The 23363-nt window shown below is 37.9% G+C and overlaps 1 protein-coding gene across 1 annotated transcript; it reads left to right on the top strand.

The window, feature by feature from the left end:
* The first annotated feature begins 904 nt into the window (after positions 1-904).
* Selenot (selenoprotein T) lies at positions 905-23363 on the top strand. The gene is made up of 6 exons (XM_076868312.2): positions 905-1120; positions 15605-15715; positions 16326-16452; positions 18778-18865; positions 20550-20703; positions 21198-23363. The coding sequence occupies exons 1-5, from the start codon at positions 984-986 to the stop codon at positions 20672-20674; spliced, it is 588 nt and encodes a 195-aa protein (XP_076724427.1). The 5' UTR covers positions 905-983; the 3' UTR covers positions 20675-20703; positions 21198-23363.

Here is a 23363-nt window from a genome sequence, read left to right on the forward strand (position 1 = left end):
GAGGCTGGCTTTGAAAACTCGCAATTCTCCTGCCTCAGCCTCCAGAGTCACTGGCATTACAGGAATACGCCACTGCACCCGGCTTCCTTGCCCTTTCTTTAGGATTTCTTTCTGTTTTTTATTTCTTCTATCCCACCTTAGGGGAATAATGATGTGCCGATGTGGGCTTGTCCATTATAACTACCTACCACCTTAGAAAGGGCTGTTGATAATGGGGATACGTGTGCCTGGAGCTCGATTTTGTTGTGAACCTGAAACTGCTGGGGAGAAAAGTCTAAAGTTTAAAAATCAACGGCAGAATAAGCAAATCGAATAAGAATTATTTTTGAAAGTTTGCTAGGTTTTGTTTTTGTTTTTTAGAAAAACCAGATCTAAATGAAAGAAAAAAAAATAGAAAATAAATTTTACAAGATTTCTAAGGATGCATTTGTGTTTTTAGATACCGGTTCCTTATTATAAGAACAGATTATTGGTCATCTTTTTTCCTTGATATGAATTTTCACTGTTCTCAAACGTAACAATGAGTGAGGTCATCAGGTGTTTACAAATGAAATGAGAAGAAAAGCAAAGCAAAGAGATTCTCCCAAGATCACTGAGCAAAAAACGAAGGGAGAAGGTCGAGAAAGGAAGTAGGGAGTAAAAGGCAATGAATGAGCTGGATAGAGAAGGCACTCCTTTCTCGGGCAGCTGGACTGGTAACACTGCACGCAGACCCCACACTGCAGCAGGCAGTAATTGCAAGCCCGGCTGCACCTGCCGCCCCCTCGCCTTCCTCTGCACACGTTCAAGATGGTTCCGGGTGAAGCAGCCGCACAACTCCGGGCTCCCTCCCCGAGCCGCGCGGGCGCGGGCGCGCAGGCGCGGCGCGGCCTCCCTCCCGTCTTCGGCGGACCGCGCCTGCGCCGTGGGGAGCCGCCGGCAGCGAGGCTTTGGGCGGCCGCAGTCTCGGTCTGAAGGCGGCCGCAGCGACAGTCTCGAGTAAGATGAGGCTTCTGCTGCTTCTCCTGGTGGCGGCGTCGGCGGTGGCCCGGAGCGAGGCCTCGGCCAACCTGGGCGGCGTGCCCAGCAAGAGGTTAAAGATGCAGTACGCTACGGGGCCGCTGCTCAAGTTCCAGATTTGGTGAGTGGTGCGCCAGGCCTGGCGTCGCGTTTTACGCGAGGCCCCGGCTTCGCGGCCTAGACGCCGAGTCTCCGCTGCGTCTTCCCGGCGCCCCTCCGCAGTGGGCCCCTGGTGGGTCGTCGCGGCCGCGCTCGGGTCCCGGTACAACCGCTCGCTTGCCTTCTGCCGGCTGGGAAGGCGGGACGGGGCGGTGGGGGGCGCGAGAAGGGTGGACGCTGAGGGCGCGGATGAGGGCCGCTGGCGGCGTCACGCGGAGCCCACGCCGGCGCTCAGCGCAGCGGGTGCGGCTGGTCGCCCGCCGGGGCCGACCCGGAGCGCCGGGCCTCAGTGACCGCGGCGGCCCTGGGTGGGAGCCGTTGCTCGAGCGGCGGGACGGTTCGCCCGGGTTGCGGGCGGCGGCTGGGTCGCAAGGTGGGGACCGCCACGCGCCCGCGGAGCCCTAGCCTTTGGAATGTCGGCGTTGCCCCGGTTCGTCCCAAATCGCTTCCCAGCCCCTTGGGTCGGCCCCCGAGTCCGGTGCCGCGCCTTCCACCTGCGTTTGGCCTCATCACTGAAAACCAAGGATTTTTTTTTAAGTTTGTGACATTTGAACCAGAGTCAAAATAAGATGGTGAAACTATTTTTGGAATGAAAACTGTTATTTATTTCTGGTTACAAGAATCACAGAAAAGAACTTTATGGTTAATTGTGTGTCTGGAACATGTAATGTTTCATATAATACCTAAGAAATGACAGTAGGGTCTGAGGGTTTGTGCGCGTCCTGGAGAGCCAACCAGGTCCTAGCCATGCGGAGCACATACTCTACTGTTTTTTTGTTTGTTTGTTTGTTTGTTTTTTTAATTAGAAAGGTGATCATTTTAACAACCTAAAAGATTAAGTATTAAGCGTGAAAGTGGTTTTAAAAAGAGTCCTCTTTTCTAGTTATATTTTTCTATATTCTACTGTCCTATTTCTTGCTTGGGCTTTTGCCTTTTCAAAATACTCTTCTTTTAGATTTTCATGCACTGGAATTCTTGTTACAGTTTAAGGTGTACCTTCTACTGAAGTTATTCATAACAAGGTTTTCAAAATATGTAAGTAAAATATAGGGCAGGGCACACAGGCCATATGAGGTTTTTTTGTTTGGTTGGTTTTGTCGTACTAAGGATTGAACCCAGGGCCTTGTACATGCTAGGCAAACTATACCACTGAGCTACATGCCCAGCCCTTTTTCAGTTTAATAGGTGGTCTCCTTCAGTGGCTCAGCTGGCCTTGGACTTGTTTTTCTCCTTTCCTCAGCCTTCTGAGTATGTGTATAACCGTGAAGGGGGTGCTCATCGAGCTTTTTAAAAAATTCATAACTTGATGTCTAGATGCTTAACTTTTTAAAAATTTTGTTTTAAATATGACTTGTTTCTGAAGTCTACAGAGTTTCATTCACAGTCGTTCTGAATATGTTACATAACAAAAGTGCTTTCATTTTTTTTGGTGGGGGGAGGGGTAGTGGAGATTGAACTCAGGGTGCTCCACTGAGCCACATCCCCAACCCTATTTTGTATTTTATTTCCAGACTGGGTCTCACTGAGTTGCTTAGTGTCCTACTTTTTTTTTTTTTTTTTTTTGCTGAGGCTGACTTTGAACTCTGATCCTCCTGCCTCAGCCTCCTTAGCCAGGGATTACAGGCATGTGCCCCTATGCCCTGCTTCCATTTTTTTTTTTTTTTTTTTTATATACACATGGGAAGTAACTTGTATTATGTCCTACTAAATAAAGATAAATTTAGCTGCTTGTTTGTTGCTTTTCCCCTGCAGAGATTAATCTGTTTGTAATAAAGTGAATATTAAGTTTATGGTTTTGTTAGATTCTTGAACATTCATTTGCAAGTTTGGGAAAGGAGAGGAAGCTAATGTCGTTCAGGATAAATGCATGAAAAATGAAATTTCAGTGCTATGAAATGCGGCTTTTCTTAACATTTATGAAAGCACTACTTTTACTTTCAATTGATTTACTTTGCTCTGTGTTTTGAATTTATTAGATGTAGTTTTTGCTAAATAACTGTAGTTCAACATATCTGGTAAGTACACCATTTTTATAATTGTTAGAATGAAATAGCAGTACAGCACACAATGGAATCAAATTGGGGAGAGGTCAAGCTTGTGATAGCATTTCCTACTCTGTGTTCATATATACATTTTGAATACATTTATTAGTACTCAGAGATTTCCTGGTGAATGAGACAGGTGTGATACCTCATAAAGTTTGCAAAAATGGTTCAGTATTATTCTTTGTATCTGAGTCTTTGGCTTTTTTTGTTGGTTGATTGAACGATAGAATTTGTTAATTTTGAAGACATTGATTTTATATTTGTGAAAAATTTGTCCTGGTTATTTAGGTTATTAAGCGTTGAAAGAAAGTTCTTGCCCAGCACAGTGGTCACCTGTAATCTCAGCTACTTAGAAGGCTGTCTCAGGAGGATTGCAAATTTAAGGCCAGCTTGGGCAATCCTATCTCAAAATAAAATAAAAAGGGCTAGGGATGTAGCTCAGTGGTCATGCACATGCCTTGCATGTGTGAGGCCCACCGAAGCACCACACTTGCATAAAACCTTCTCTAATGGAGCTTACAGTTCCCTTGTTAACTTTGTTTGCTTTGCATTTTATGTGTGTATTCAAAGGGATGATATTTGGCATATGTTTATTTTTTTCCATGTATATGATTTAACATGTAATCAAATCTGTAGTTGCTGCAGTTTAAAGAGATTACTGACTACAACCTTTATAGTTGATGTTTACTTAAACATTTGACAGTTGGATTACTACTGAGAAAAGTAGATTAAACAAAGTTAAGATTTCAAAACATAAGCAGAATATGGCAGAATTGTCACATTTTGTTAATTACCCACTGCTGTTATTGTAGGACATCCAAGTTCTAACTGCAGTTTAGGTGGTATGAGAGTAATCTAGTTGGGATCAGGAAGCAAATTTTAAACTGGGATTCAAGTGATAAGATTTATTTGGAATGAGCTTTCTATAGGTAATGGGAATAATGGACAGTGGCAGGAAAGAACAGAGTTTACATGAGAAGCCCAGCCGACTTCAAAGAGCAAGAGGCATAGGACTTTGAGTGTCTGTCAGCCCCTGTGTGAGAGAGACCAGCTAGCTTCATTATGGGAAGGCACGGAGTGGGGCTTCTGGAGTTGTCCATGGAAGAGATGATGGAGCTTGGGTTAGAGAGCTGGTTGGGGGAATGCATAGAGGTTTGAGAGCTCTCTGGGAGACAAATTTAGCAGCTGTGGGTGATGAATTACATTTGGCCCTCTGTAACTGTGGGCTGCATATCTATGGACTCAGCCAACCTTGGATCAAAAATATCTGAGGGGGAAAAGTGGCATGTGTACTGAACACATACACAAGTTTTTCTTGTCATCATGCCCTACAGCACAACTATTAACAGCATTGATACTTTTAGGTACTATAAGTCATCTAGAGGTGACTCAAAGTATACAGGGGGGTGTGGGTAGTTGTATGCAAATACTACACTGTTTTATATAAGAGACTTGCACATCTACAGATTTTTGGTATTGGGGGGCAAGTCTTGGAACCAATCCCCCCCCACCCCCCAAGGATATTGGAGAGATGTCCTGAAGCGAGAACTGTCCAAGATGATTTCTGAGTTTGGCCATGATGCTGTGCCATTCTCCAGAATGAAGACAACAGTTTTTTGGTGAGAAGGAAGAGAAGGAGTCTTGATTCATTTTTATCTGCTTATTTCTTAAAGTGCTGGGGATTGCATCTAGTAGACAAGTCTCACATTCCCAGTCCTTTTTATAATTGTTTTATTTTAAGAGAGGGTCTTGCTCAGTAGCTCAGGTTGGCCTCAAGATTGAATCCCCCTTGCCTTAGCCTCCCTAGTAGCTGGGATTATAGCTGTGCTCCACTGAACTTGGGTTTGGAATCCTGAACTTTGAAAACGTAATAGAACAAAAACTTCACAAAGAAATGTTAATCATTCCAGAATACCTGTAGTAACAAACTAGAAAAGTTAAGTTAGCAGATGCTGTATTTCGCCAAACCAAAGATACAATGGATTGTTGGATGCACTATTATTTTATATATCATTTAGAAAGGAAATATACTACCATTTATGTCACAGTAATGGTCATAAGATAAATCCTGTGGATTTTAATTTTGTTTCTTTCTTTTTTTTTTTTAGAGATGGTAATTATAGGAAAATATGCATCTTGGAATCAAATAACAGCAGACTATTAGAAGTAGAATGTCAGAGGAAAAAAATGGTTGTGGCTACACCTATTGATGGTTTAAATTTTTAAAATTTTATAAAGTTTATATGGTATTTATAATTTTGTTTGCTTTGAATTTTTTGCCTTTTTTTTTTTTTTTTACAGAACAGAAAGCTGCAACATCTAATTGAACATTGTGCACATAATAGTTGTCTCTCCTTAATAATGAATGAAGTGCTTAGTTCAAAGCTTTTAGATGTAGGTAAAATATGACTGAATGATTTTTAAAGTTTCATATTCTATTACAGAAAATTGAAACATCATTTTCTTACAGTTTGCCATTAGATGACTGTTAGAAAATCAAGTCAAATGTATCATGTAAAAATTTAGGATAGGGCTGGGGTTGTGGCTCAGTGGTAGAGCACTTGCCCCACACATATGAGGCACTGGGTTTGATCCTCAGCACCAATAAAAAAAATAAATAAGCAAAATAAAGTTACTGTGTCCGTCTACAACTAAATATATATTTTTTTAAATCCAGGATATCCCTATAAATTTTGACTATCTTGAACAGGAACCGCTCATTTTCTGGGTTAGCAGTTTGGAGACCAGGTTCTTATTCTGTCTAACCCTTATGCTCTGAGTAATGTTTGGTAAATGAGTCATCTCATCAGCACTCAGCTTGTTCATCTGTATAATGAGAGAATGTTGGTTGCTTTCCATTTACCTCTGATATTCTGTGTTGTACTGTTAGAAGACTTAAAGGAAGAAAGTGAAAGCACATATATTTGTTTATCTTCTTTTCTCTCTTTGCCAGTTAAGAGTGTAGTTGGAGCCCTCTGGCTTCTCTGATGGTCACTTTCCCTGTTTTCCTAAAAGGGCAGTCTTGTTTTCACATTCCTCCTTATGACAGGTGCAGCTTGGAATTGCTGAGGAAGACTTCTTGTTATGTAGGTTTTGCTTTGAACCACTGATAATTGGTTCTCTTAGTGATAGTGACATACACTAAACTTTTTTGCTTATGCTTCCTTTTCCCATGCCACTTGTTTACCCCCTTTTTTTCAATTCTTAGGAAGATGTGATTTTTTTTTTTTTTTTTTTTTTTACAATATGTAGGAGAGACAGATATACTAGTATTTATAGTAAAAAGAATAAGTGTTCTCAATGAGATGTGAAATAGAGGGTTAGAGGAAAGAAGGCTCCCTTATTCCGGGAGCTGGGAGGCTTTGCAGAGAAGTAGATGGAGATCAAGTCTTGAAGGGTGTGGAGAACTCCAGGAGATAGAAAGGGCTGCACAAGCTAGAAGTATACAAATGAAGCTGACTTAGCATACAGCAGGAGGAGGGGACCAAAAATGGAAATGGAAAGTAAGGTACCCTGTATACTGTGCAGCATTCCTTCAGAATGACATGGTGTGATGTAATTTTACATGAGTAAGCTCATAATTGTATGCTTTTTAAAAGCGTACCCCACACTTTTCATATCTGTAAATATAGCTCTCCATCCATAGGCATAACATTGCATAGAGTGAGTGTGCCCTTATTTAACCAGGGCCTTCCTGAATTGTTCATAAAGTTACATGTTGAGATAAATATTCTTAAATACCTTTGCATATTCACTCCATTGTTTCCATAAAATAAACCCATAGAAGCATAATGTGATTATGTCAAAGATATCACATTTTAAATTTCGACGTACTTCAATTAGTTAAAACTTCTGGAACATCATAAAGTGGATTTTTAAATTTTTCTATTTTGTCCCAAAATGATATTTGCTTTTTTTTGCTTATTGGGTTTTCTCTGTGACCTAATGATGCTCAGTAGTTGTAAATGTTTGGTGGGCTCTCAGAAAGGTTTTCTTTTCTTTCTTCTTGTTTTTTTTTTAATAGGAAACAAAATCTGATCAATTCATTATTGATACTGTTCAGATTTTTGTGTAATTTTTGTTTATTGGCCTTCTGTACCAGTTTGAATTTTGTCTACCACATCATTTTCCCCTTACGACTTCAAGATATGTTTTTGAAAAAAAATTTTTTAATTGTGGTAAAAAATGTATAACATTCAATTTATCGTATTAACCTTTTTGAAGGGTGCTGTTCATTATTATTGAGTATATTCACGTTTTGTTGTGCAGGAGATTTAGAACTTTTTCATCTTGCAGCACTGAGACTATCCCTACTGAGCACTAACTCCGCTCTCTTTTCTTCCCCGGTTGTGACCACTTTAGATACTTTATTGGTGTATGGAATCATACAGTTTTTTTTTTTTCAGTGTATTGCTCTCAAATTTCATCCATGTTGTAGCAAATGGCAGGATTTCCCCGTTTTTAAGTCAGCATAGTATTCATTGTATGTAGATAAATAAATCCAGCCATTTTCTTTATTTATCAGCTGATGGACATTTTATTTCACGGTAGTCAACAATGCTATGATCAACATGGTATACAAATATATCTTCAAGATCCTGCTTTGAGGGGTGGGGATATATAGCTCAGTTGGTAGAGTGCTTGATTTGCATGCACAAGGCCCTTGGTTCAAACCCCAGCACCACAAAAAAGGGAAAAAAAAAAAAAAGAAGATCCTGCTTTGAATTCTTTTGTATACTATACACCTACAAGTGGGATCACCTGTGTCTTCATTTTTTAAATTTTTTTTTACATTACTGAACCAGAATACTTGAAACCTGTCATTAACAAAGGAAAGAAGTTTATTTTGGCTGAAGGTTTTAGAAGTTGGAAGTCTTAAAAGCCTGGCTACGAAACTGGCAAAGCCCATGCTACTTCACCAGTGGCAAAAGGGAGTGAGCCAGGAAGAGAGAAGGCACAGCAGGCAGACTTGCTTTATCACAACTAGCTCTTCTCCCAGAATTAACTCCTCTCAAGTCTGGACCTCTCTGAAGGTTCTCCTCCCAACACTTCCACTGTGGCAGTCACATCTTAGCATGCCATTTGAAGGCAACAGATTCTACTCAAACCATAGTGGCTGGATCATATGGTAACTCTTAATTTTTAAAATTTTAGGCACCTCCATTCTGTTTTCCTTAATGGTTACACCACTTTACATTTGCCCCATCCATGCACAGGGATCACAGTACTGCACCCTCACCAATACTTGCTGTGTTCTATTCTTCTGATGGTAGCCATCCTAGTACATGTAAGTTCCCAGATCATTGTGGTTTTGATCTGCTGGGTCCTCAAAATATGTTTTAGTTCTGCTTTTTGATTTTGAGTTTTCCTGCAATCCTCCATGCCGGGTTTCTGTTCTCACGACTAAAAGGCTCAGGGGTCACTCTAGTTGAACTGGGCTAACTGGGCTAACTGGGCTGCACGAAATAACCACACAAGAGACACAAATACCTTTTTCTTTGGGGTTGCTGTGACGGCTCCTCTGACCTTAAGGGTCCACAGAAAGAGAGAGCCAGAGCACGTGCTGACCCCTTTTATTGAGGAGAAGCTATTCAATGAGGCAAGGGGTCAGGTTTCAGGGGCTGAGTCTTATCTTCATGATGTCCACTGTCAGCAGGTTGACTGACACCTGGGTAGGCCACACCCAAGGGCACAGTAAGAGGAAGGGACACACACAAGGCACTTCCATGGAAGATTCTATCCTAAACAGGGCAAGGGGTTATATTACAAAGGAACAGGTGAGCATAGCTTCACCCATGGGGCTGTAGCAAGACACACCCTTTTCTGTGACTGAGCGCCTCAGCACCCAGCTGGGGAGTGTAACTCAGTCACCCATAAGGTTGGCCTCCCACACCTCCACATCTCTTTTTCTGCTTATTGTAGATTGTTTTTGAAGTTGCTCTTATTTTTAATCTTTTGGTTACTTTTCTGCTCTTTAATTTTGTGACTTTTTTTATAATCCCTCAGGTTTTTTTTCTTCTCTATTCTCAAGCAAGACAAGAGAAACAGCTTCAGATATTATCAACTAACAAACTATAGCATTATTTGCTATTAGAACATTACCAGTGGCAAAGATACATAAATTTTTGTGTTTTGCTTGATGCTTATCTTTGGAGCTTAGAATATTTGTCAACAGTCAATATTTGCTTTACAAAAGGGGGGGGTACAGTATTTTGTAGGCTACCGTGGTTGGCCCTGTGGCAACCTCTCCTCCCCAATTTATAAATTGCTTAAGTTCTTGCTGGGGAAGGAATTTGATTACTTTACTTGGAAAGTATTTTTTTTTTTATTAACAGTTATATTGTATGCAGCCATTCAAAGTGACTCAATAAAGATAATTTGATAAATAGTGATTTATCTGCTTTTTAAAATTTTTTTTATTTTTTAGTTTTAGGTGGACAACAATATCTTTATTTTACTTCATGTGGTACTGAGTATTGAACCTAGTGCCTCATGCATGGTAGGCGAGTACTCTACCACTGAGACACAATCCCAGCCCCTGATTTATCTGCATTTTGAAGGAATTGTCTCTTTGTCAAAGTCCTACATTTATTATTTAGTTTTTATCTTTTTTTATACATTTAAAAATTTAGATATAATTCACATGCCATAAAATTCGCCCTTGTTGCATTTTAGTAAGTCATTATACTAATAAAAAAATAACATATATTGTGTACTGTTTTAATTTATTATCCAAACTAGGAAGCTCTTATGGGTGCTTTTTTAAATTGTCTTCTCCCCCTTTTGTAATTTCACCTGCAGGCTCATTTCAGGTGACAGTTGAGCACACTCACTGTAGCAGCCAGGAGTTGGAATTGCTGCTCCAAAGCCACTTTAGAATTTGTGTTTTGTTCTCATGGTGGGCACTGGAAAGGAAGTCAGCTGTCTCATCACACAGTTTCTTAACTTGATAAGCTGTCACCTCTTTAGTGTTGTTTTTGCAATTCTTAAAAAAAAAAAAGAAAGAAAGGGGCTGGGGCTGAGTGGTAGAACGCTCGCCTAGCACATGCAAGGCCCTGGGTTCCATCCTCAGCACCACATGTAAATAAAGGTATTGGGTGCAACTACAACTAAAAAAAATAATAATATTTTAAAAAATTGAAAAAGGAACATGTTCTGATTTATGTTTTTTAATCTTAGTGTGAAGTGTGTGAGAAATTCTGCTTGCATCTTTTTTTCCCTAGTTATACATGACAGAATGTATTTTGGCAGAATATACGTAAAGTATAACTTATTCTGTTAGGTTCCCACTCTTGTGGTCATACATGATGTGGAGTTACCCTGGTCATGTATATAAACACAAGGCTAGGAAAGTTATGACCAGTTAATTCTATCTCTCCTAATCCTCTCCAGCTGCTTGCATCTTTTAAAAAAGTAATTTATCAGATTAGCTTCTTATTTGCTTCTTGAGCATCTTGTTTCTTGTGTGATTTATGGAGCACCTTGTTCATATTTTATTGCTTAAAACACTTAGAGCAAGTGATGTGCTCCACATAATGTCTGTTACTGCCTTATACAGAACAGAACAAGGAGACATCTAAAAATGTAGCAGTCAGTTTTCAATAATCAAAGAACTGCTAGGGATTATTAGTGCTGTAGACAGAAACTAGTATTTGTAAAACATCTTTATGATTTTCTTCCAGTTGTGCAGAAAATATTAGTTGAAAACTTTGGGATGCAAGTAGTAGAAACCTATTTGAATGAGGATAGACAGTGATTGGGAATGCATTTAAAGATTTCTAAAAGAATGGTCTTGGAGCCCAAAGGCAGAAGCCACAGGGCATCAAAGACTGAAATGAGGAACTCAAAAATCTGAGAAGGCTTTGTTCACATTTCTGATTCATATCTGTACTTTACTCAGTAGAATGTACACTTTTTCTCTGAAGTTTGGCTTATCTTCTCTTCTCAGTCCTATTGAAAGATTGACTTTCCTCCATCCAACAGGACTAGTGTTAAATGTCACTTAACAGTCACATTTTAAAATCAACATTCTTCTTTTCTAGAAAAGAAGCTGTGGACCTTCTTCTGAAGGTTGCATTTCTGGAACATGTGCTAGGTTTTGGTCTCATGTAAATAGGACCCAATCCTGTAGCAGGTCAGGCGGTGGGATGGATATTGCTAATAAAAGGCGAAGGGTGAGTTGAAGAGATAATTAAAACAGAAAACCACAAGTATTTACTTCATAGCAATCAGTGTCTAAGATTTTGTTAATGGTATCTTCTTTTTCTTTCTTTTTTTGTAATGTTGGGAATCGAAACCAGATCCTTGTGATGTGGGGCACACATTCTACCACATTCTACCACTTTGACACAGACCCAGCCCCAGTCTTTCTTTTAATATGGGGGCTGTGAAAGGTAGGAGTGTGGGACAGGTTTGGGTTTGATGAAAGTAGATATTTGACTTCAGTTAGCAGCAGATGTAGTAGAGAGAAATGAAATTATTGGTACTGTGAATGAGGAGACATGATGGACTTTAAAGCACAGTATCTGTTTGAAATATCATGGACAAGAGTTTTTTCTCTGTGCCTCAAACTTCCTTTCTGATCATTACATTACATGTAATATATTTGCAAAATCTTTTTTTTTTTTAAAGAGAGAGAATTTTTTAATATTTATTTTTTAGTTTGTTTTTGGTGGACACAACATCTTTGTTTGTATGTGGTGCTGAGGATCGAACCCAGGCTGCACGCATGCCAGGCTAGCACGCTACGACTTGAGCCACATCTCCAGCCCCTATTTGCAAAATCTTTGGGGAAAGTACTGTGGGAAACTATTTGAGTTATAGTAAGTTGTCTCTGTTACTAGAAAAGGTTTTGCAAAGTGGTGAGACTTTAAGATTTCTTTTCAAGAATTAGACTTATTTTTCAAGAACCTTTGGTAGCAGCAGGAATAGACAGCCATTGCTGCATTTTTAGTATGTTCACATGTATGGGTAGATGTACTCCTTGAGCCAGAGAGAGTGGAGTAATTAGAAAGAGCTGGGTTTGATGCCAGAGGTGAAATGCTTACTAGCTCTTTACCATCTGACTGTAATTTAGCGTTGGCCTCCTCAGCAAGCCATAGGTATATTTCATCTTGGAAAACATCTGTTTGTAGTCATGATTAGTGCTTTTAAGATGGGAAAATTATTTGGGGGGAATACAACTGTACTGGAAAAAAGTTTTTGGTTTTTCTTCACTAGTCTGAAGGCAAATACAAAGAGGAATTGCACAAGCAACATGTCAAACCATGTGTGGCAGCCTCGGAAACACTTCATTCTTCAGAAATAGAAAAGTATTAGCCTAAAATCTTTTTTTTGGACTGTGAGATTACAGGCCATTTCTATTTGGAATTTCATGCAAGGTCTGAAATTTAACTGAAGACTTGAGATTAGAAGAACAAAGGGTCAATTTAGGCTTTTAAGCACATAGCTGAGAAAGTGGGTCACTGGGAGGAGTCTGACCAGCAGTGTTTCCTGCACTCAGACACGCCTCTCCAGCTGGGCCTCTTTCCTTTAGGTACTGCTAGGAGCCCACAAGATTGACTTTCCTATGTGGAGAGTCTTTGTATTGTCATCATGAAGGAGCCTCAAAGATCTCTGCAGTCCAGAGTCCAGCTCTGTGGGTACCCAGTGCTGGCACTGTGGGGAAGGGGAGCAGACTTCTCAGATACAGGAAAGGATGGCTCTTCTTCATGTAGGTGTTGTATTTGGTGTCAGGTAGAAAACGCCCAGGATCCCAAATCATAAAATCCGGCTATATTTCAGTCCTGATACTAAGGGCAGCATCTATCAGTGTCAACTGCTAAAAACCACTGCCTAATTACAGTGCTTGATGCGTGATAGGCGTTCCATAGATAACTGAACAAGTGAAATCTTAGATGAATGTATACTTGGAAAAGTTACTTGATCTCTCTGAGCTTCATTTTCTCCCCTTTCATCTATGAAAAAGAAGTTTCAACTAAATTAACCAAGTCTCTCATTCTCAAATATTGCATTAAAAGTTAAATACTTTGGTGTACACCTGTAATTGCAGGAGCTCGGGAGGCTGAGGTAGGAGGGTTACAAGTTCAGCAACTTAATGAGGCCCAAAGCAAATTAGTGAGACCCTGTATCAAAATTTAAAATTAAAAAAGGGTCTGGGAATGGGGCTCAGTAGTTAAGCTGCCTCTGGGTTCAATCCCTGGTACAAAAAAAAAAAAACTTAAATACTATTATTTTAGATAATCAGCTCCATTGTAGACACCAGTGCCAATTTGGGCATTGAAATCAGGTGGCATTTCTTGGTTTTAAGATGGTTAGGCTTAAGGTTGTCTAGGTTATTTTTGTAGTGGCTTCAGAACAAAAGAAACATTAAACTTTTATTATAGAAACTTATGGCAGAATACTAATACCTGGTGATCTGGTATAGGATTTACCTAGGATCTTTGCACCATTCTTACAACTCTTCTGTAAATTTGGAATTACATCAGATTAATAATATGAACTCAGAAAAAAGCTCAGGATATTGATTAAAAAGAATAAAAAATATAATGTAATAATAATATTAGGCTAGGTGGATGTTAGAAAAGGCATCTGGAGGGCTGGGGATGTGGCTCAAGCGGTAGCGCGATCACCTGGCATGCGTGCGGCCTGGTTTGATCCTCAGCACCACATACAAACAAAGATGTTGTGCACGCCAAAAACTAAAAAAATAAATATTAAAAAATTCTCTCTCTCTCTCTCTCTCTCACTCTTTCTAAAAAAAGAAAAGAAAAGGCATCTGGAGATTTGTAAGTTTGTTTAAATATTTAGCTGTAGAGGTTTATCTCTGAAAAGAATTCATATGTTTTTAGAGATTTACTCTTGAAAAAATCTCATTCTAACAGTAAAGGAAATATTTTCTCTAAAGAATGACAGTCAAATTTGTCTTATACTCTTTTTTTTTAAATACTTATTTTTTAGTTGTATTTGGACATAATACCTTTATTTATTTATTTTTATGAGGTACTGGGGATCTATCCCAGGGCCTCCCACATGCTAGGTGAGCATTCTACTGATGATCTATAACCCCAGTCCTCTTTCACTCTTTTTTTGATGCTGGGGATTGAACTGAGAGGCCCTCTACCACTGAGCCCCCCGCCCCACACACACCCTCCACCTTGTTTCGTTCTTTTGGTAGTGCTAGGAATCAACCCAGGGTTTTGGACATGGTAAGCCAGCACTCTACCACTGAGCTACATCCCCAACCTCACTCTTTTTGTTTTATTTTGAGACAAGGTGTCACTGAGTCGCCAAGGCTGGCCTCAGACTTGTAATCCTCTTGCCTTAGCCTCCAAGTTGCTGGGATTTGGAATTAACAGGTGTGCACCACCATGCATAGCTTTTTTTTTTTTAAAAGCAGGTTTTCTTACATGGGATCTACTAACATTTATATTGTTTCACCCTATCACAGTGTAAACTCTGTGCTTTTCCAACTTGGGTTGGTAATGGTGGTCGTTGGGGGTTTTTTTCTTAGGTTTTACTCCACTGAAACTTACTGATGCTGCTTCCTCTGTACCAAGTGGTGACTTTGTCACTTTATGGTATTTATGTATTCCTTAATTGAGAACCTAGTAAACTTAAGTACTTGACAGTTTACCTGAATTTGCAAGCTCTTTTTCTCCTTTTCTCCAGATATGCTGTTGGTAGCATATTTTTCTATTCTTGCTGGGGCAGCTTGCATCTGAAAGTAAATTGTTTAGAGACTTTTGTCGTGGAGAAGATTAGATGCTGTTGACTTAATTTCCAGAGTCATGTCATGTTGCTGAGAATTACCTTCCCAGTCTTTGTTTTCCTTCACAAAGTAGATTTAAATTTTAGCATAAGAAGGGATCTAATAGTCCAGCCAAAGTTTCTCTTATGATTATGCAAAACTAACTTACCCAGGTTGGGGCAGAGTGGAATGAAAGCCAGTTTCGTGTCTCATACCTTGATGTTTTTTTATAACTTTTGCAACCCATATTTGAAAGTTCTATTTCAGATGAATGAGAGTTGTTTTCATATCACTGATTTTTTTTTAAAGGCCAAAGTGATATGTGAGTTATACTGAATATGTGTGTGTGTATGTGTGTGTGTGAGAGAGAGGGAGAGAATAGGTATTTGCTGTTGTCTAACAATAGTCCAAAGTTATAGAAGTTTGATTTTTATAATGGGGGAGCAGTTATTTGAAGGTAAAGTAACTTAAATTTGTGAAATTTGTAAAAAGGAAGAAAACTCCCTGTATTCATCATATGGGTTCAGTCATTAATTTATGATGGATCTTGAGAAAGAAATTTAATCTTAGTAATACTTTTTAGCCTTTTTCTGACTGAAGAATAAATCTAGGTGTATTCTCAACCCTAATGGAAACACTTATTTTTCTGCAGTGTTTCCTGAGGTTACAGGCGGGTGTTTGAGGAGTACATGCGGGTTATTAGTCAGCGGTACCCAGACATCCGAATCGAAGGAGAGAATTACCTCCCTCAACCAATTTATAGGTAAGTAAACTTCAGTAACTTAAAAGGGAAACAATTTAGTTGACTTTACAAGCTTTTGTGAATTGTTTCATTACTTTTCTTTGATTATTGTAATTTCTTAATTGGTTACAGTAGTATGCAGAGAATGCTACTTTATAAGTAGCAAGCTTATATAGACTTTTTCTGTAAGAAGGAATGAGGTTGTTTCAGAGATGACAACCCTTTTAAAGGGTTTGCTTATGTAGTTTTAATGTGGAAATAGGCTGCTAAGAATCCCCTCTTTTACTGATACTAGAGGTTGAACCTAGGACTTCACACATGCTAAGCATATTCTTTAATACTGAATTATACCCCCACCTTCCCAAAATTTTATAGAGGATCAGTGATATTAAGTTCTGAACTGTCTTAAAATGATAATGTTTTTAAAGGCCAATTTATATAACTTTCAGTTTTATTTTTAGATTGACTTAAAAGATTAAACATTTTGTTTTAAAACTGTACAATAAACTTTAGTTGCTTTTTAATGATTAGTAACTTTTAGATTTGTAGAAAATGTTTATATACATGTACTTGAATATTAAACTTTAAAGAGAAATTATGGCTTCTTTTTTTTTTTTTTTTATTTTAACAGACACATAGCCTCTTTCCTGTCAATCTTCAAACTTGTATTAATAGGCTTGATCATTGTTGGCAAGGACCCTTTTGCTTTCTTTGGCATGCAAGCTCCTAGCATCTGGCAGTGGGGCCAGGAGAATAAGGTATGTGACTCAATAACTGTGGCTACTGTAGATTCTTAGGTTGTCAGTTACAAGGCTGTAATGGATTTTTCTTTTGGGTATGGGGTGTTTGTCACTGATTTACATTAATCAGTGTGCGTTATTTCAGCTTTGTCACTTTATTTCTGGGCAAGGACTTAACTTCGCTTGGCTTCAATTTCCATTATGCCTTAAAAATAATATATTTAAGGGTAATGGTCTTACCCTTTTATTTAGGGGGCATAAAGGGAGATATTGTTTTAGAAGAACCTGGACACAAAATAATTTTATAACCTGATTTTGATATAATTTAGGTCATGTCATAGTCATCAGAATACTATATATATATATATTACATATATATATATATATATATATATATATATATATAATTGACCTTTTATCCCAACTAATGTGCCATTAATGGATTGATTCATATTAAAAAATGTTTCTGTTAATTGGTTTTTATTAAAACTCCTTTTTGTTTTCAATTGTTTGTTCTTCAACTAACTGTTTATAGGGGTCTGTTTGGCAAATTGCCAGAAAGAATAAATGTAAATGTACTTAAGAATCTTGAGTTTCCTTTGCTATTTTTCTTTTCCTTTGTAGAGTCTTACAGTATATATTCTTTCTAGAGTATGTTTATTTTCATCTATTTTACTTAAAGTCATTGTTTTCCTGAATTTTCTACCATTATCAGAAATGGATCTAATTTTATGTATCTCTGTGTGGGGAATCACTTAGATGCTTTCCCCCGGGGGCAGGTTCTCTTGTGGAGCCCTCTGTCCAGTTTGTCCATTAGGTCTAGGCTTAATTCCTTTACCAGACTCCTGACACAGTTGTACTTCTCCTAGGGAACCACTTGGTTCCAGGAATAGGCAAGACTCTTAGCATAAACTCCTCAAGTGTTTGTTATCTCTAATTGGAAGTATGTCTGCCCTGTCATTAACAAAATGTTAATTTTCAAAGGATTAAGAATGGGAAGCTGAGCACTTAACTGCTGATAATATTTTGTGGTATACTTAATTGATTCCAAATTGTCCTTTGTACATTTTACCTCTGTAGATGTGTACATCATTGTTGTTCTGCTGTGAAAAATATTCTTACAAGCTGTAGCTTTTTTTGGTTCTGGGGATTGAACTCAGAGGCTTGCAACCACTTAGCCACATCTTCAGCCCTATTTTGTATTTTCTTTAGAGCAGGGTTTCACTGAGTTGTTAAGCACTCACTTTTTTTTTTTTTTTTTTTTAATATTTGTTTTAGTTGTAGGTGGACACTTTTATTTTTATGTGGTGCTGAGGATCAAACCCAGTGCCTCATGCATGCTGGGCAAGCACTAGCCACAACCCCAGCCCAGCGCCTCGCTTTTGCTGAGGTTGGCTTTGAACTCGTGATTCTCCTGCCTCAGCCTCCCAAGCTGCTATGATTACAGGTGTGCACCACTGTGCCCGGCGACAAGCTGTAACTTTTATGACAGTTCCTTGTGTTTTATTTCTATGAAAGTAGACTCATGTTCCCAAATGTTAGGAAATCAAAATCCACCTAACTCAAGTGGGGCAGAGGGAAAGCTCTTTCTTGTCTGCTGTAGACATTTTTCTGAAACAGCTTGCTGTGAATTGGCTTTCTCACTATATCCAACTTTTAGTTTGGTGATTTTGCTAAATGAAAACTCTTCTGTTTGAGCCAGGGTTGTGGTTCAGTGGTAGAGCACTTGCCTAGTGTGCATGAGGCCACTACATAAAAATAAAAACTACAACTAAAAAAGAAAAAGAGGAAAAACCTTTTTGTACATAAGGAAGAGCTTCTAGCCTCTTTGGGGAGAGCATAGACTTGCCTTCTCACGTGAATGACTAATATGCCAGTGCTCTCTCACCCACCTCTTTTTTATTTTGACTTAAAATGATTTGTTTGAAACATAAAAGATTGTATTGGATGCTTGAAGTTACTGATTATTGCATCACTAGTCTCTTGTGAATTCATATATTGCATTATAAAAACGGTAAAATGAACCCTACTTATACTGGCATTCTTTTGTAAACTGGTTATTATGCTGTCTCATAGAAATTCTATGTATAGTGTGAGCATCCTCTGTAAGTTCTTTAACATCTGTAGAGCTATAAATTGGTGCTCCAGTTTCCTTGCTCTGTGGGTGTTGTCTGAACCTATGGAATAACAGAAGTAGTGGAAATTTTTAAAGCAGATTTTAAAAGAGAATTGAACAAATAAAAAATGATACCATTTATTTAAAAAATTACTGTGTCTTAAGTTGTCATGTTTTAACTTGAAATGACTTTGTTGCCTGTTGTGCTTGATTATATTTTCTTTTAGGTCTATGCATGTATGATGGTTTTCTTCTTAAGCAACATGATTGAGAACCAGTGTATGTCAACAGGTGCATTTGAGATAACTTTAAATGGTAGGTTTTGAATAGTTTGCATGTTGTGATACATTTTAAGTGATTTCTAGTGAGCAAAAGCCTTTTCTGTTTTTCATAAGAGATACTTCTTTAATGTTGATATGAGAGGTTTATTTGATAAAAATCAAAGATCCAGAACCAGAATTTAGAAAATTTTAACTTATTCTCTTGTCTTTACCTCTACTTGAATTTTTAGAATTTTTTGAAGGGTTGGCCCTCTTCTTGTGTTACATTATCTGTCTGGTCCTTATCTTTTCTCGGTGTAGTACTCAGGAATCTTAAACATAACCTGCTCCAAAGTAAACTCTTGATTACTTTTTTTTCCCTACGATTCCTGTATTCTATTAATTTGCTTCTCCTCTGGCATATTTGATTCTTTCAACTTCTCCTTTACTACCCATGTTTGGTCAATCATCAGGTCTTCTCAGTTCTGTCCTCTAAATGGCTCAGAAATCTCCTTCTGTTCACTTCACTGCCATCATGCTAGTTTGTGCTGCAGTTAACTTGTTGCCTTCTGCAGATAGGGGCCATTAGCTAACAACCATGTTTACATAATTAAATAGTTAAAAAGCAACAACAAAAGAATATGACATATAGAAATCATATGAAATTCAAAGCTGTGTTCATAACTGATGGTCTTTTCATCAATGAAAAGTCATGGAAATTTTTCTTTCTAGTTACATAATTATACCTCTATAATACCCTTGATTTTATTTCTTGGTCCATAAAGCTAAAATATTTTCTATCTGGCTTTTTACAGAAAAAAATTGCCAATATCTGCTCTAAAAGAGGGTTTTTTTTGTTTGTTTTTTAATGCAGATTTTATCTTGTCACTTGAGTATGTCAAATTCATTAAATGGCTTTACTACTTTTTCCAAGATAAAGACCAGAATATTTAATATGGCCAAAAGGCTGTGCGAGATCTAGTTAAGGGTCTGTAAACTGTGTCCTGTGTTTCATACTCTTTTTGCTGCCGGTGTTATAAATAAAGTTTCGCCCAAACATAGTGTGCACATTCTTTAGGCTGCCATGAGAGTTGAATGGCTGTGACAGAAACTGTATTCCTAGAAAAAATGTTTGTTTCTTGTTTCGCTGCAGTTTGTTAACCCCAGTCTAACTCTCCCCACAGCCCTCTGTCTCCCTCCGCCTCATTCCAGCTACCCTTTGGATCACTCTTTGGTTTCCATCTCGTTTTTATACTTCTCGGTCTTAGAGGTTTCCTGCGCTCATAAAGCTTCACTCCTTTTTAAAATATTTTTTAGTTGTCAATAGACCTTTATTTTTATTTATTTATATGTGGTGCTGAGAATTGAACCCAGTGCCTCACAAATGCCTTGCAAGTGCTCTACCACTGAGCCCCAGCCCCAAGTCTCACTCTTATCTTGGTCACTTTTCTTTACTTTTTAGATCTCAGTTTAAATAATATTGCTTCTCTGACTAGTCAGCAGTGGAGCACTAGAGCACTTTCTAGTTTTACTTTTAGTATACAATTTTAATGGTGTAGCTATTTATGTAGTTCTTGGTATTTCCTCTTGTAGAGTGTAAACTCCCTAAGAACAGGAGCTTCTGCTCACCTTTGTATTCCCAGTTGAGTACATAGACACTTGATAAATATTTGTGGAATGAAGGTCTCTTATAGAACTATCTTTAATTTTGGTATGGGGGTACTATTTATGTTTTACAGACGTGCCTGTATGGTCTAAGCTGGAATCTGGTCATCTTCCATCCATGCAACAACTTGTTCAAATTCTTGACAATGAAATGAAACTCAACGTGCACATGGATTCAATTCCACATCATCGATCATAGCCCCACCTATCAGCACTGAAAACTCTTTTGTAAGTACTTAAAAATATACTAGTTTTGTGTGGGTTTCTGTTAATTCTTATCATGAGTGTAAGTAGATATTACACATATTATCACTTAAGTTTCCAATTTAAGGTTAAACAGATGGATGTGTCCTTCATTAAGATTTATACATCAATAGAGTTTGAACCTGCCAAAGTTAAGTAAGATTGTGTTAATAATTTTATCTTGAAGGCCTTTTAATGTAATTCTTTAAACTCTGAACTGCGGATAGCCAGAATTGATACAGTAGAGTATACATACCCTCTCCATATCTTCAGCTAATTAGTTTCTAAGAGTACACAAATTTTTTTAGCATGTTCAAGATAGGAAACTTATAAGCAAATGTGTGAATATGGAAAGAGGAGTTTGATTAACTTTTTCTCAGCAGAGTTGTTCTGGGTTCTTTTCTGATCAGTTAGTTGACTTTCTAAAAAGAGTTTTTGCAGGGTGGTAATTGGAGTATTCTTTTCTGTATATCTTTCAGACATTAAGGGATCTTTGCAAGAGCAGCGTGACTGACACTATGAAGGCCTGTACTGAAGACAGCCAGCTGTTAGTACAGACCAGATGCTTTCTTGGCAGGCTCGTTGTACCTCTTGGAAAACCTCAATGCAAAATAGTTTTTCTGTGCTGGCACATTCTGGAATTCTGCACATTCGTGGAGTGCAATAATACTGTATAGCTTTCCCCCAACCCAGATTCACCCAGTTAATAGTTTGTCATTTTTTTAAATGTAGACATTACTACTAAAAACTTTTTTCTTAGTCATATTTAAAAAGTATAAAATTGAGTTACAATTTGATTTTTTTCAAAGTGTCTGTTAAATCTTGTGTTTTTATGATTTTTTTTTTTTTTTTTTTTTTAGTTTAAAGTCAATCTTTGGGGGAATACAGCTAAAGTTCCCAAAAGAGTTTATCAGTCATCTCTAATTTGGTCATGTCCGATTTATATCATTATCAAAAAACTGCAGATTGTGAACAGTGCATTATACAAGATTATGGGGGAATCTAATATCCAGAGTACTCTACCAATTTGTTTGTATGTGTGCGTGCGTGTGTGATTACCAGAGAACTACTACAAAACCAACTGCTTTTTAAATTCTGTTGTGTAGTTCAGGTGTCTTGCCTTGACCAATCTAATGAATTGATTAACTGGCCTTTATACTTAATAAAAAACTAGCAGATGTCGGTTAAATGAAAAAGTTTCAGTTTATTGCTCAATGTACTTGTTAACATTGTATTTAATCATCGTCGGCCTAATTTTGTGTTTTTAACTTAAAGATAATCTCCTAATGGTTACACTTTAGATTTCCACCAAAAAAAAAAGAGGTTAATTTACCATTTTTAGAGTTGAAACTCACCTCATTAAATAAAAGTTCAGTTGAACCTCTTTACAACATTGATACTAAGTGAACAGAAATCACCCAGCATCAGATATCAGAATTCTGTTGTATTTGAAAAATAAGATTGAAAATTTTTTTAATTTAAATTTACTGATAGTTTCAGTATTCTAAAAAGAAGAGTTTTTAGGAAACTAAAATTGACTAAGACTTGAAGGACAATTTAGCAGAAATAGGACCATAATGTAGAAAAAGAGCCATCGAGCCGCAGCAGCCGCAGCTTCCACAGCCCAAAGTAGGCCTGGATTTACTCAAGAAAATAAAAGGATTTAAGGAAAAGTTATGAGGAAAACCCAACATTGGTTTTACCTAACACTTCAGAGTTACAAGACCTAACCCTGTGTGTCATAGGACTGACCTGTTTTGCTGTCACTGGGTGTCCTGAAGCACATGTCAGGTAATGGCCTAACTGTTACAGCCTCAGGGAGGAGCACTGCAGTCTCTGAACTGACTGCACGATGTCAGTCTGTGATTCACTGCAGAAAACTGGCCAAGCAGTTATCATTTCCATTCCAAGTAGAACCTTTACGTTCTTCAGGGTTGGTTAGTTTAGTTCATGATTTAAGTTTCAAGCTCCTTCGAGATTGTTATTTAGGTATAATATTTATGTTTAACTAAGGATTAAAAACGTGTTAATCTGATTGCATACCACTCCATACTCCCCATTTTCTGCAGGTTGAACACCCTGTCGAATGTGTCTGGGGGTCTTTCTTTGGCTAATGGACATTCCACTAGTGACAGTTACCTTTATGGCATGAAGCTACTAAAAAACTGAATCTTGAAAGTTCCCATGGGTTTAACAGATCAAACTATGGGGAACCAAAGCTTCAGCTCCAACTTTCTCCATGTTTGCCGTGGGTTGAATAACTTGTTTTTTAGAGAATAGCTTTAAATGGCTTAGATACTGATAAGAGCTATTTTGTTTTATGCTTAATTCTATTTAAATCTAGAATTTAATGGAGTCTGATAAAAAAAAATGTGGGTCATGTGAATATGAAAAATAATGTGAGGAAAATAAACTATTTGCAGTGTAACTTTATTATATTCTAACATTTCAAAATTATTAGTTGCTTATAAATTGTATGGCTGTGTAGTTTATAAATGTCTATGCACTATATTAATTAAAAGACCATAGGATATGTTGGCAGGTTGGCTGATGTTGGCATTTTTTACCACAGTTGCCATTGTGGAAGAAATTATTTGTTACATTAATAATAAAAAAAAGTTAATAAAACATGACTTTATACCTCA

Source organism: Callospermophilus lateralis, chromosome 10, assembly GCF_048772815.1.
Source record: "Callospermophilus lateralis isolate mCalLat2 chromosome 10, mCalLat2.hap1, whole genome shotgun sequence".
Lineage (NCBI taxonomy): Eukaryota > Metazoa > Chordata > Mammalia > Rodentia > Sciuridae > Callospermophilus > Callospermophilus lateralis.